This window comes from Pagrus pagrus (genome assembly GCF_965226575.1).
Source record: "Pagrus pagrus genome assembly, chromosome: 4".
NCBI classification, from domain to species: Eukaryota; Metazoa; Chordata; class Actinopteri; order Spariformes; family Sparidae; genus Pagrus; species Pagrus pagrus.
Window position 1 is genome coordinate 6,973,105 of NC_140188.1, and position 12,040 is coordinate 6,985,144.

General features: G+C 38.8%; 1 protein-coding gene across 4 annotated transcripts; it reads right to left on the minus strand.

Moving 5' to 3' along the window:
- Positions 1-7,549: 7,549 nt before the first annotated feature.
- Positions 7,550-11,959, minus strand: rwdd2b (RWD domain containing 2B; the record flags this gene model as incomplete). 4 transcript variants are annotated; one of them, XM_084352149.1, is made up of 6 exons in its annotated part: positions 7,550-7,611; positions 9,299-9,456; positions 9,555-9,923; positions 11,159-11,226; positions 11,330-11,546; positions 11,814-11,959. In XM_084352149.1, the coding sequence occupies 6 exons, from the start codon at positions 11,957-11,959 to the stop codon at positions 7,577-7,579; spliced, it is 993 nt and encodes a 330-aa protein (XP_084208275.1). In that variant the 3' UTR covers positions 7,550-7,576. The 4 variants fall into 4 exon arrangements, with proteins under 4 accessions (XP_084208275.1, XP_084208274.1, XP_084208273.1 ...); XM_084352148.1 differs by lacking the exon at positions 7,550-7,611 and having other exon boundaries at positions 9,166-9,456; positions 11,330-11,543; XM_084352147.1 differs by lacking the exon at positions 7,550-7,611 and having other exon boundaries at positions 9,166-9,456.
- Between the last annotated feature and the right edge of the window lie 81 nt (positions 11,960-12,040).

Sequence of the window (12,040 nt, forward strand, 5' to 3'; positions counted from 1 at the left end):
TACTTTGCTACCTTGAAAAAGGAGTCATTGCAGACAAAAAAAAAAAAATCATGATGATGGCAACTACAGGTACACTCATGGAATTGTACACACACAGATAAAGATAAGCCAAACATTTTCTTACTTTTAGAAATGTTCAAACAGCACACGTTCATGTAAAGCTAATGTAGGTGGAGCTCAGCTGAGCCTTCTGTAGCCCCGTTTGACTGATAGCTGCAACATTCACGCCTCATCTGTATCGCTGCTGAATCAGACGACTGTAGGATATTATCTTGAGATGTGTTTTGCCTAATCATATTTGATGAGATTAAACAGATCACTCACACTTCCACTTGTGACAGGGGCGAGTGGAAGTTAGAAGGAGTCAAATGATCTGGAACAAAGAACATGAGCTTGTGTATCCCCCTGGATGCATCACCATGCCATTAGTCTAGATGAATGTGTACAGTCAGATACAATTCCCTTGTTTGCTGCATGAGGGCTTCCACTTTGTGAGGCAGCGGCTCCGCTGTTCGAAACAGGCCACATGCAGGCCCGTGGATTGATGATTGAAACAGGGCTACCCACTGTATTTTAAACTCGTTCATCCACACAGACTCACATTCTCTGTGGTGCATCTTTAAATAGCCTGCCCTGGGATTGTCTGTCTGCCATTTGATTTATTCTATATTGTATTTTTAGATCTAATTAAAACCAACTTTCCTGTATTGTTTGGCTGAATTTTGAATTGTGCAGACCCAGGAGAGCACATAAAGGGAAGCCTTGTCTTGGTTAGTCTTTTGGGGGAAGAAAAAGCGTGTACCTGTGGCATAAGGTATGCAATAAATAGCGTGCCATCTGTTTGGATTTGAGCACTTGAGATTCTTCCAAAGAACTCACCAGAGACTTAATTAAAGTTGGAATATTAGTGAGTGGGAGACTGATGTTCCTCCAATAAAATGACAGCTATAGGAAATCTTAGCATTAGTTTGATAGCAGAGATTAATTTGTTCTTTACAGTGAAAAGACAGTGCTGCGCTTTTATTGAAGTGTTCAGCTGTAGACGTTTTCATAACATATCATTTTGATGCTTTTTCCAGTGCTGTTTTTGTGTCCGTTCAATCTGAAGTTCTGTAACCTTATTTAATGGCTAATTTACATCTATCCTTGCAGGATATGCCAATCTCCAGCTAATGTGAAATCACAGGAAATGATGTATGTTCACACAGGAAATATGTTGAAAGTGGAAGAGAGACGTGCTAGTGACTGCATGGATAATTAGCCAATTAATGAAAGGATAACAAACCGCCATCGTTAAGAAAGGGGATGTGCCACAAGCTCATTATCACGTTTTACCAAAAGCAACAATGACTCACTTTTGTGAACTTTCTAAAAAGTAAGAAGTTAAAACAACAGTAACCACTTTCATAAACGTGTGTGGTTGAAACGATTGCTTCACTCATGTAATCAGAAGCGTGTTTGTCATTTATTATTGAAACCCTTCTGTTTACATCACTGATGTGAAAAGAGGATGACTGTGAGGTTTGCATGGATTTGTCTGTACTTCTAAAGCCAACAGCTGGATGATGTCCGAAATCCATTAGTATGTTAATCATTTGTTTCTCAGGACAGGACAGTGATTTAAAAATAAAATGATTACGACTATATATATAATGAACATAACAGTTTTTCTCCTGTGTATTCCATGATAGGAATTTCCTTTTCAAATAAGAAACACTCTCCAAAGCAAACTGAATATTGATGTGTAAACATTGTATTGAAAAGGTTCTGACAAACTGCTGTGCCTGCAGGATGCCAGCTGTCCGGATGTGAGTGGACGTTACACATGTTGACATCAGCCTCATTATCATCAAGGTCCTCCTCTTCCTCCTCTAGATGTTGTCTTTGAATCATTATGTACAGTAATGCTATAGGACAGCATCGGGTTTAATTGCCTGTGGTTTAAAATAGCATCAGTAACACAACATATGCTTTAGCATAGTGCACTGCTGTTTTCATGGTACTTTTATCCATAACATCAATAATCACATCACATCAGTTAATTATGTTGCAAGTGAAGCTCGCCTTGCATATCACATTGGTTGCTAAAGCCAGACATTTTTTAATTGTCCGCATAGTGGTTTTAAGCAGAGATGATTTTATTTGAAAATACACCATAGTTTGTTAAGAATATCTGTGCAGTTGAGTTTCTCTTTCTCCTACAGTGAATTTCTGGCAGACTTATTGACCCCAGCAGTTAGTTTTACATGTTTCATTTGAAACATGGAAATATATTCGACTTAAAGAAATTCAGAGAAAACGCTTCACACAGAAAAAGTATGCCTGACATTCTCTCTTGTCCCTAATCACATCGAAAATAAATCTGCTCTGATCTGATTACACTCACAAGCAATTCCTAAACCCCAAAATAAATCTATATCTATATTAAAGCACTTTGCAAAGATAAATCATACTTGAGATTTGGTCAAAGGATGACATAGCACATTGCAAGCAAGTATCAAAGACCTGCTCAAGATTTATGGGGTTGGAGCTGTTAGAGAGCGCACACAAAAAGCGGTGAAGGACCAGTGGGATTGCTAAGGCTTGAATACTTCCAGAGCAGCGTGCCAGTCGTCTTTATGATGCCAGTCAGTGTGATGGTGAGCCTCAGGGATTACTCCAGACAGACAGCTCAGTAAGACAACTGATTAAATAGTAGTGAGAAGAGAGAAAATGTTTAATTCAGCCATATTTAGTATTCATAGGATGGACAGCCATACAAGAGTTCACCTTGAGGGGTCATCAGGAGAGAAAGTCCAGAATCCCAAAGAGCTGCTAGGCCAAGTTTCCACATAGCACTTGGAAACACAACTGATTGTGTTTTTAATTGCTTTGATTATGGAGTTTACTTTGGCTGAATTGGAAATGGTAATGCAACACATAGCGAATTAACAGACTGATATGCTGTGAGAGGGGGCTCTGTTGTGCAGCTCTTGTGGCATCATGATGGATTTACCGACAAAATCAATACTGAACTTATAGTGGTGGGTATTAATACGTTCCTCATTAATGCAATTTGTTTAAAGCATTATGGTCAACTTTAATATGCTCGCATGTACGTTTCAAGGCATTACAGGTTTTACAAAAATAAAGAGAAAAAATGTGCATATGATTAGCTGCGTTAGGAGGTGAGATTATATTATACAATAATTAACTGCTTATGTTGTCACATGTATTATATCACAGTACAGCTAATGCCCCAAAATAACTTGTCATACAACTGTGCTACATCTAAGAAAGACACGGTAAGATTAATGCTTATCCAGAACCAGTCTGTACAGCTATTTCTATTATAGGCAACGATTGCAAAAAACAATATATTTTGTTCACGTTAGATACTGAACAATGTGGCATTATGGCCATGTGGTTCACATCTTTGTGAGGACTTTGAAGACTTCTAAGCACAAGTTTAAAAATTCTTTGTCATAATACTCTCAAACCCTCCTGTTCGGTGTTTGCAGCTTCCAGTAATTCAAAACAATGCTATTTATATTAGCTTGGCTCTGTGAAAGAGTGCCAGCTATAGAGACATGATGAAATCCCTGTGTTGAAATACCTCACTGTGACGTTCAAAACTAATTCAATTATATGCATCACCAGTTCAATAGACCTACAGAATTGGGTTATTGTCTGAAATGATGAAAAAAAGAAAAATACCAGTAAATCATGTGTGAATGAAGTTTAATGTAAAAATGATTTTCACAAAGAGTTGCCAAAATGGGCATAAGAATGAAGGATATAATTTCTGCAGTCATTTGTCAAGCTATTTACTCTGTATCAACTACAGAACATATTTACTATGCATCTTCAGATGTATGCCTATAGTGGGGAGGTAATATGGTGGAATCACTTCACTTTAATACTCCCTATTTAAGATTTATAAGCAGTATACAACCATGTAATACATATTTATTTACACACTAGTTCTAGGCAGATATAAAGATGTGTAAAGAATGTATTAATGTACAGTATTTCTTACTCCTCTGAAGACATTTTATATCATTACAACTATATTGTACTATTTGTCATTCATTATCTGTTTATGCGACTAATGGTTGTCCACAGGAGGAGTTATAGTTTTTAATAAATACATTATTGTAGAAATACATTTGCTAACTATTAGGCCTACATTATTGCGTGATGTAAACCACTTATTTAATGCTTGTACACTGCTTATAAATGCTAAATAGTTGGACTTGAAGATATAACAAGTCATATTTCTCTGTTAAAATGTCTAAAAATGACTAGACCTTTGTCATATATTTTGTTGAGTTGTGTACTTATATCCAACAGTCTTCAAATCCAGAGAAATCTTTAATTTTATTCAAGGTAATGGTGCGTTCTAGTTGGCCACCTGTCGCTATAACTTCTGGGAGAGAATCAAAGTGAGGAAGAAAATCGGCAAACGTGACCGAAAGTAATGTGAATAAAACCTTAAAACATCACCTGTGAACGTTTTCTAGATGGATTTTCATTAGTAACGGCAGTTGTTTAACAAGTTCGACAGAAACTCCCATGATCAACTTACTTACTTCCTTTGTTTAATTTGATTGAGAGACCCCTGGTGAGGGAAATTACACACAGTGCATTTTTAAATAACTTTTATCAATTTGCTGTCAAGTCAAGCAGGCCAAACAACTGATAAGGTTACAAAACAGAACAGCGGAAACTTTGAGCTGGACACATGCAGACTTCATCTATGGCTGTCAGTCATAACAAATGACCATGCATCATGCACTGCTCCCGAGGAAACGATATTCAAAATGTACAGTATTTTTTCTATACTGTATAGGCTGACTCATGAGATCAAGGCTACATGTTTGAGTTTTGATCGATAGCTCATTGCATCAAACATGGGATGTGAATGCATCTGTGGAAAGTCAATATGGATGATGAGGACAAGGAGATCCCAGAAATGTTGTTGGTGGGTAAAAGTCTCCAACAGCACAGCTGATTGTTTCAGAAGCTGAAATGTTTGTTCCACTCAGTCCTTAATTCAGCTCCTCAATATAACTCCAGTGGAGAGAAAGTATGCAATGGTCTCACCAACAATGACTAACAAGCCATTTAGGGAAGGTCCTGTTCCCCGCTTTCATCTGATGTAAAAATATTAATATGTCACGGAGCAATGAAACGCTGTGAGGCAGGTAAGTGGGAAAAAATGAACATCACCATTGCCCCAACCTTCACCACCTGCACAACCTTGTCTCTGCAGTTTTGCGATAATGATGTTAGAGTCGCAGAGACCCCTGATCAGAGGAAACAGGAAAGCACCCCAGAGATTTCCAGGTACTCTGAGCAGAACCTTGATCTGCTGAGCCGTATCGTTTACATGGAGTCCAAACTAGTGTTCAGGTAGACGGGATAATCATCCTACAGTTAGTGGCCTCTATCAGTGTAGCTGTAGTGCAGTCTGAGTCTGAGAAAGACAGTGATATTCTCCGTTGTTTTAGTTCTGTACTACAGAAATGAAAGGAAAATGACTCAGGTTACAGTGCTGACTCTCACCTTTAAGAGTGTTAACATCTGTATTGTGCAAACAATGTTGAACTCAGAAAACCCAGAACATCATATAGTATATATCCTGATGCATCTCATCACATGACGAGTCTGAGACATGGCCTATAGAAGAGTAGTATTATATGACATTTACTCCAGTCGCCTGGTCACATTTTCCTTTCTGAACACCAAGTCCCAGAAACAATCACTAAGAAATGGTGACAACAAGCCTGTCAGAGCATCAAAAGGCAAGATATCTGCTGAATTCATTGTCTCATTTAAAAATACAAAGTGCTTGAGTTCAGAGGCAACAGAGCAAAAATTAGTCTCAGTTCTACCTCTTATGGACTGCATCGTTTATCAATCAGTAAAGGATGGAGAATATAGCAATTGAAGGTCAGTTACAGTAACACAGAATCTAATTTAGCTGCTAAGGAGTGGTCTACACTTGACCCGTTAAGGTGTTATTGACCTGTATTGACCGGAGGTAGCGTTAATGACTTGGACTATGGCTGTAGCTGCAATACGGGTCAATAACACTGCTGAAAGAGATTGATCAGTATACTACTACAAGAAACAACATGTTTACTTTTTGTACTTCTGGCAGGTAGAGATCAGCAATGAACCTCTGGTGCAGGGAGCTGGTTGCCATTTCCCTCTATTCCATATCATACGTCAAGGAACAAACTCATTATGGCTTTAGTTTAGGCTTTGCAGTCCTTTTTTGGCGATGTCAGGATCATATGCTGGAACAGTGTAAATGCCACTCATCAGTACACTTACCCAATGAATGAAGAAAGAGGACATTCACAGTGTGTAAAAGTGAGCAGAGGAACACTGTAAGACAAACATACCTCAACGTATTTCCTTTGAATTAGTATTTTAGGCATGCAGTCTGCTGTTCTGTATGTCTACTGCTCTATAGCTATGGCTATATAGGATTGAAGAGACCGACCAGAAAGAATGAAAGAAATCAATGAAGCATCTTGAAAGTCATCTGTGCATGGAATGAAACAAATTAAAGGCGTAGAGTAAAAACGAATCCTTTATTGAAAGAACTTTTACGACTGATTTCTTACAAAAGTTGGCTATTCATACTCCTTTGGTCATTGCTTTATCAAAGCTGCTATGAAATCATGTAAATCATTACATTAAATTATGGCAGATGATCTTAATTTAGGAAAGGGGCATTCTTCATGTCAGCTAATCCAAACTCTACATAGATTAAACCAGAGATTCACAGCAGTATTTTAGCAAACATACTGACTGATTGAGAGCCTTTGCCACCTTTATAAAACCTTCATTGTTTGTATTTGGCATACATCTGTTTAATCTCTTAATATTTTGGAAATCCTTTGAAATATTGATTGGATGATCTGCAGCCCTACTTCAGTGATGGGTCTGTTCACAGCCAAGAGCCAGATACCTAAAGTAAGCATGAAATGAAGCCAGTTTAAGTTGCATAAATCCTGGCTATTTAGAGGAGGGACGACAGGGCCATATACAGTACTGTTAGGATGAGGGTATTAACTGACTCATTCAGCTTCTACTCACTGTAGAAATTCTGACTGAAAAAGGGATATTAGACCCACAAACACAGGGTGAGGGGGTGGAAGAGGTTGCTCATCCTAATTTAGAGTTTCAATTCCTGCGAGAAAAGCTGGAGTTGCGGATGCACCTGGGAGTCGAGCTCTCCTCGATAAACAAACATACATAAGACTTTCTTCTCTTCCCTATCTGAAGAGGCAAGCTGCAAGTCCGACTAGAGTTAGTATCTACTCTGTGAGGGCAAAGCAAGGACCCGTAAAATCAGGAAGAACAGAACGGAGCAGAAGCGACACCAGGACCACCAGCTGACCGAGATCCCCCGGGACAGAAGAGGGACTGGGACTCAAATCAGGATGAGCAACCTCCTCATGGCCTCTCTTGATCTGCTATCTGTTGGTAATTCTGGGATAAATGCCTTAAAAAGCTAAATAATTGTTTAAGAGAAGCAGAAAGTAGACAAGGCTGAGGACTGTGGTTTATTTTACAGCTTTTACAAACTAAGTCCATAACGTTGTTCGTGTCTTCCTGTTGGGGAATGCACAAGGCCACAGTTAAAACATTTTAACCTCTTAAATTTATCATAACACTTTGATCTGCATGGTTGATTCATGAAAGTTTTCAACAAAAGCATATTTTTCATATTTGATCCAAATAGCAGTTTAAATTGTTCTGGGCCAAATCATTATTATACAATTGCTTCATTATTTTCTTAGGCAGCTCTTTTGGGATCCAGGTTATGTATTCTGTTAGGTCTAAATATTTTAACATCCAGAAATAACAGGTTACATTTTAGGATGCCACGCTGTCTTTTTGAACGTGGATTATATAATGCTGCCATCTGCTGGGCAATGTAGACAGAGCAAGTAACCCGTCTCTGGTGCCTGTAACCACTGAACATTTGGCTTTGGCTTCGGCTTAACGTCGTGTGTACTTGTGATTTCTTTTCATCATAAAACTCTTTGTTGATTCGGAGCTCACTAGGTTGTCTACTATAGATCTACACAGTCCTGGTTTAAAAAAAAAAAAAAAAAAAAAGGGCGCCAAAAAGTACAATATGTTGATTTTCATTTGTTCAATCAATAAATGTTTAACAAAGCCTGAACACTGAAATGCTCACTCAGGGTTCAAACTCCTTAAAGGAGATAATCTCCAGTGGCATTTCTACAGCATTAGAATACATAAGGTACATTGTGTAATGGTATGAACTGATTACAGTCCTCCATAGATATAGTGTACGAGTGCTTACTGTATGAAGTGCACTTTGCTAACAAAATCATTTGTGAATTATTTATGAAAAAAAAAAATATTTGTAGTGATCGCCTTGACACTGAACCCCAAAGGAACAAAATCCATATAAACATCTATATGGATGTTTTTTCTTTTAATTTCCATATCAGTCTTGGGAGTTTCTACAAAATGTGATTCATGTTCAATAAGAGTACGTTTTAATTGCAAGAGTGTAATCCACAATTATGCACAATTTATCTAAACACTAATCATTCAAAGAAAATTGCAGAGAGACCTTCTGCGGTTGTGTTATCTATAATTCATAAGAGGAAAATCAACAGATTTCATAAACAGATATCCAGCATATTGTTGACTATGTTGTCCAATTATTAATGTGGTATCAGACCTGAAAATCCTATAATAGCCTGGCGGTAATACACAGTGGTGCCATTTGAGGAAAGAAACACCTAGGGCAAGGTGTGATCTGTGGCACATGCAGGAGTATTAAAATTGCAAATATAACTGAGGTCCTTGAGAAAACTCTAAGAAAAACAGTTTTAATACTCCTTTTGGAAAAATATGCCTATTAGCTAAAAGAGTGATAACTCTGTTTCTCATCTTGCATAAATGTTTTTTTTCTGCCTTTTATTCCAATGAGGTCCCGAGTGTGACAGCTGTGCAACATCCATAAAAAGTGGTTCATTTATCAGTTTATCAGCATGAGACCATATGCTCAGTCCATTTATGTGCTTGGTTGTAAGACAAAGAAAAGCGTTCACACTATTGAATGCATTTCCATTTTTAAGTTAGCACTTATTTTCAGGAGAAGTGATGTCAATGACAAGTCACTAGTCAAACAGCCATGTATATTTATTCTCGAGCTCTGAACATTACCTCCCTTCAATGCCAAAATATATCTGAAAGATGTCACAACAGCCTTTCTCATTTAAAAACTGGTAGAGCTGCCCAAGGTCCATGTGATTACCTCTGTTCCCATGGGGGTCAAACATAGCCTCTTCAAAGCCTGTGAATTTGCGCAGGGAGTCTATACTTTCAACAGTCCCGCTGTCCTCGCCCTGACGATCAAGGGGAATATCCTCTCTATGTCGAATCATGATCTTCTTCCATGTCAGAACCTTCACTCTGTGAAATGGGAAAAAGTTTGGAAAATAATAAACCTGGCACCTCAGCAGGCTTCTGGCTGTGACATCAGCTGCTAAAAATAACAACGCTCAAGATACCTGGACCAGAACTCCTCGCAGGCAGACTGAGGACCTTCCACACACACAATACCAGGCTTCCCAGGCATGCTAAATCCTGACAGGCCCAGCTCCTTGGACCACTCCAAGATGTTTTTCCTTTTCACCTTGTTGTAGATGTGGTGACTGTAAATCCACAGTCGGCTGAACACTTCCTGTGGCCGTGCAGTAGCGGACTCTTTCTTAGGAGTCGGTGTTGCTGATAAGCTCTTATTAATGAAGAGCTGCAGGTTGTCTTTCACCCAGTCCACAGCAGAGAGCACACACACTTCCCCCTGGCAGTTTTCCGTGAGGTATGCATTGAGATCTGAGTGGAGCTGTGTCTGCTGGGCCCTGCTGAGACCAGCACACCTAAGGCACAAATAAAACATGCTGTAAGATGGATTCAGAGATGATTCAAGGCCTTTGGATCTGGAAGTTTGAACCCTTGGGAACAAAAACTTCTAAAGGAAATCTTCAAGAGGCTTATTTGCACTGTGACATAGCATAAAATAACTGGAACAGATCTTTAGGAGGTTGATATGAATGACTACTCCTGATACAATGTTTTCTGAAAGCAAATTACAAGGTGTTTTTCCTTAACTGCTGCTAAAGTATTTTGCTTTATTATGTATACATAATATTTTAAATAATATATCCCTATCCACAATTGCTTCTATAAGTTTACTCAGCTTTATAATGAAAATGAGCTTTTAGCTGTGATTCCCACTACTCATCGACAGACGTAGCAAATTGTATGCCAGTCGCATTCAACCATGCAGATTTCTTCACTTAAAACAAGGTCATAACTGCAGAAAATATCCTCTTACTTCTTGCCACAGTCACATAACTCGGTTTTATCTACGTAATTAGTCTGTTGCTCATCTATGTAACCAATTAATTTTCATATTAGACCAAACCAGTTACAGTTGTCCTTGGTTTCTTTTTGTGGCCCTTTGCCGTTCAGACTGCTGCTTCCTGCTGCAGGGTAGGTTGTCGCTTGTATTGCAAGCTGTCAAATTGCAGGACGTGATTTGACATTTCATTACAGGCTCCCATTAACACATGACCTCCAAATGGAAAACTTTTGGAGAAGCCTGCACGTACAACACAGATGAGTTGCTACCATCTTTGAGTATACAATTTTTTATATACAGTCTCTACTGGTCATCCTAACATTGGGTCATGTGAACAAGTTGATGTTTTGCAAGGAGAGCTCCAACGATTAGTCGATTAGTTGATCAAATTAAATCAAATTAGATCAAATTAGTTGCCAACTATTTTGATAATCAATTAATCTTTTAACTCCTTTTTAAAGCAAAAATGTCGAACATCTGCTGGGATTTGGACTGCTGGTGGGGAAAAAGAAGTCATCTGAAGATGTCACTTTCAGCTCTGGGAGATTGTGATGAGCATTTTTCACAGTTTTCAGACTAAACAATTATTTGATAAATGGTGAAAACAATCGACAGTTGCAGCCCATTTGCGGTATTCTGTTTTCTATTATCCTTCACAATTATGTGAAGAGATAATAGCAAGTAATTTAGTTATTTAAGTTCCTGTCTCCTATCACCTTTACCACACATCAGAAGTGGACAATGGCTTACCGGACTGTTACTTCTGGTAACACACTGGGATATTCAGATGGATAAGCACAGGATAGAATGACATCTGTCTGAATGGAGCAACAAAATAAGAGAAGACAGGAAAAAAAATATTATGTTTAGGGACACATTTAAATCACAATGACATACTATGACAGTCGGTTATTCGGGTACCATCTCCATGCTTGCAGTGTCCAGCTTCTGTTTGATGAGAAACTGAGGTCTGGAGGGTGGAGGGCTGTCTGCTGAGTCTGAGCACTCCACATACTCGCTGAGCTCAGCTAGTGCCAGCTGGTCTGTCATCTCCAGCTCCTCCTGGGTGGGAAACATGCTGGACAGCAGCTCCATTTCTGCAAGCTGAGACTCTGCCCACTCCAAGTACGACATGCTGCTAAAGGCAAAAGATCTTCACTACTGTGCCACATAAAAAAAAATCTTGTTTTTAAACAGCTTTCTGTCTCCACATTCAATGATACTGTCGCTTTAACTTAACGTTATGCCACATGTCACTATTCACAACTCCGCTAACAAATGACGTGTTTGTTTACCAGCAACTACATTTAACTCGCTTTAGGTCTTATCAAACGTGTAACAATAATTGAATATGATTAAATAAGATATAAAAGCCTATATAGAACAAGCAGGCTAGTTCAACAACCGAGCGTCTGTAGAGGTAGCACCATACCAGCTAGTCATCGGGCTTTGTTTCCACTCGGACTCTTTCAATCGACGCACACCGGAAACACACGTACTGATCAGCAGAAACAGCGACACCATCACATTTTGTTCCTCTGTTGTCTGCATGTGTCAGCTGGGATTGTTCTGCCAAATCAGCGGAGTGATTTTTTTAGGACAATTTGAAACTTTGTGGGACCTTTTTTTTTC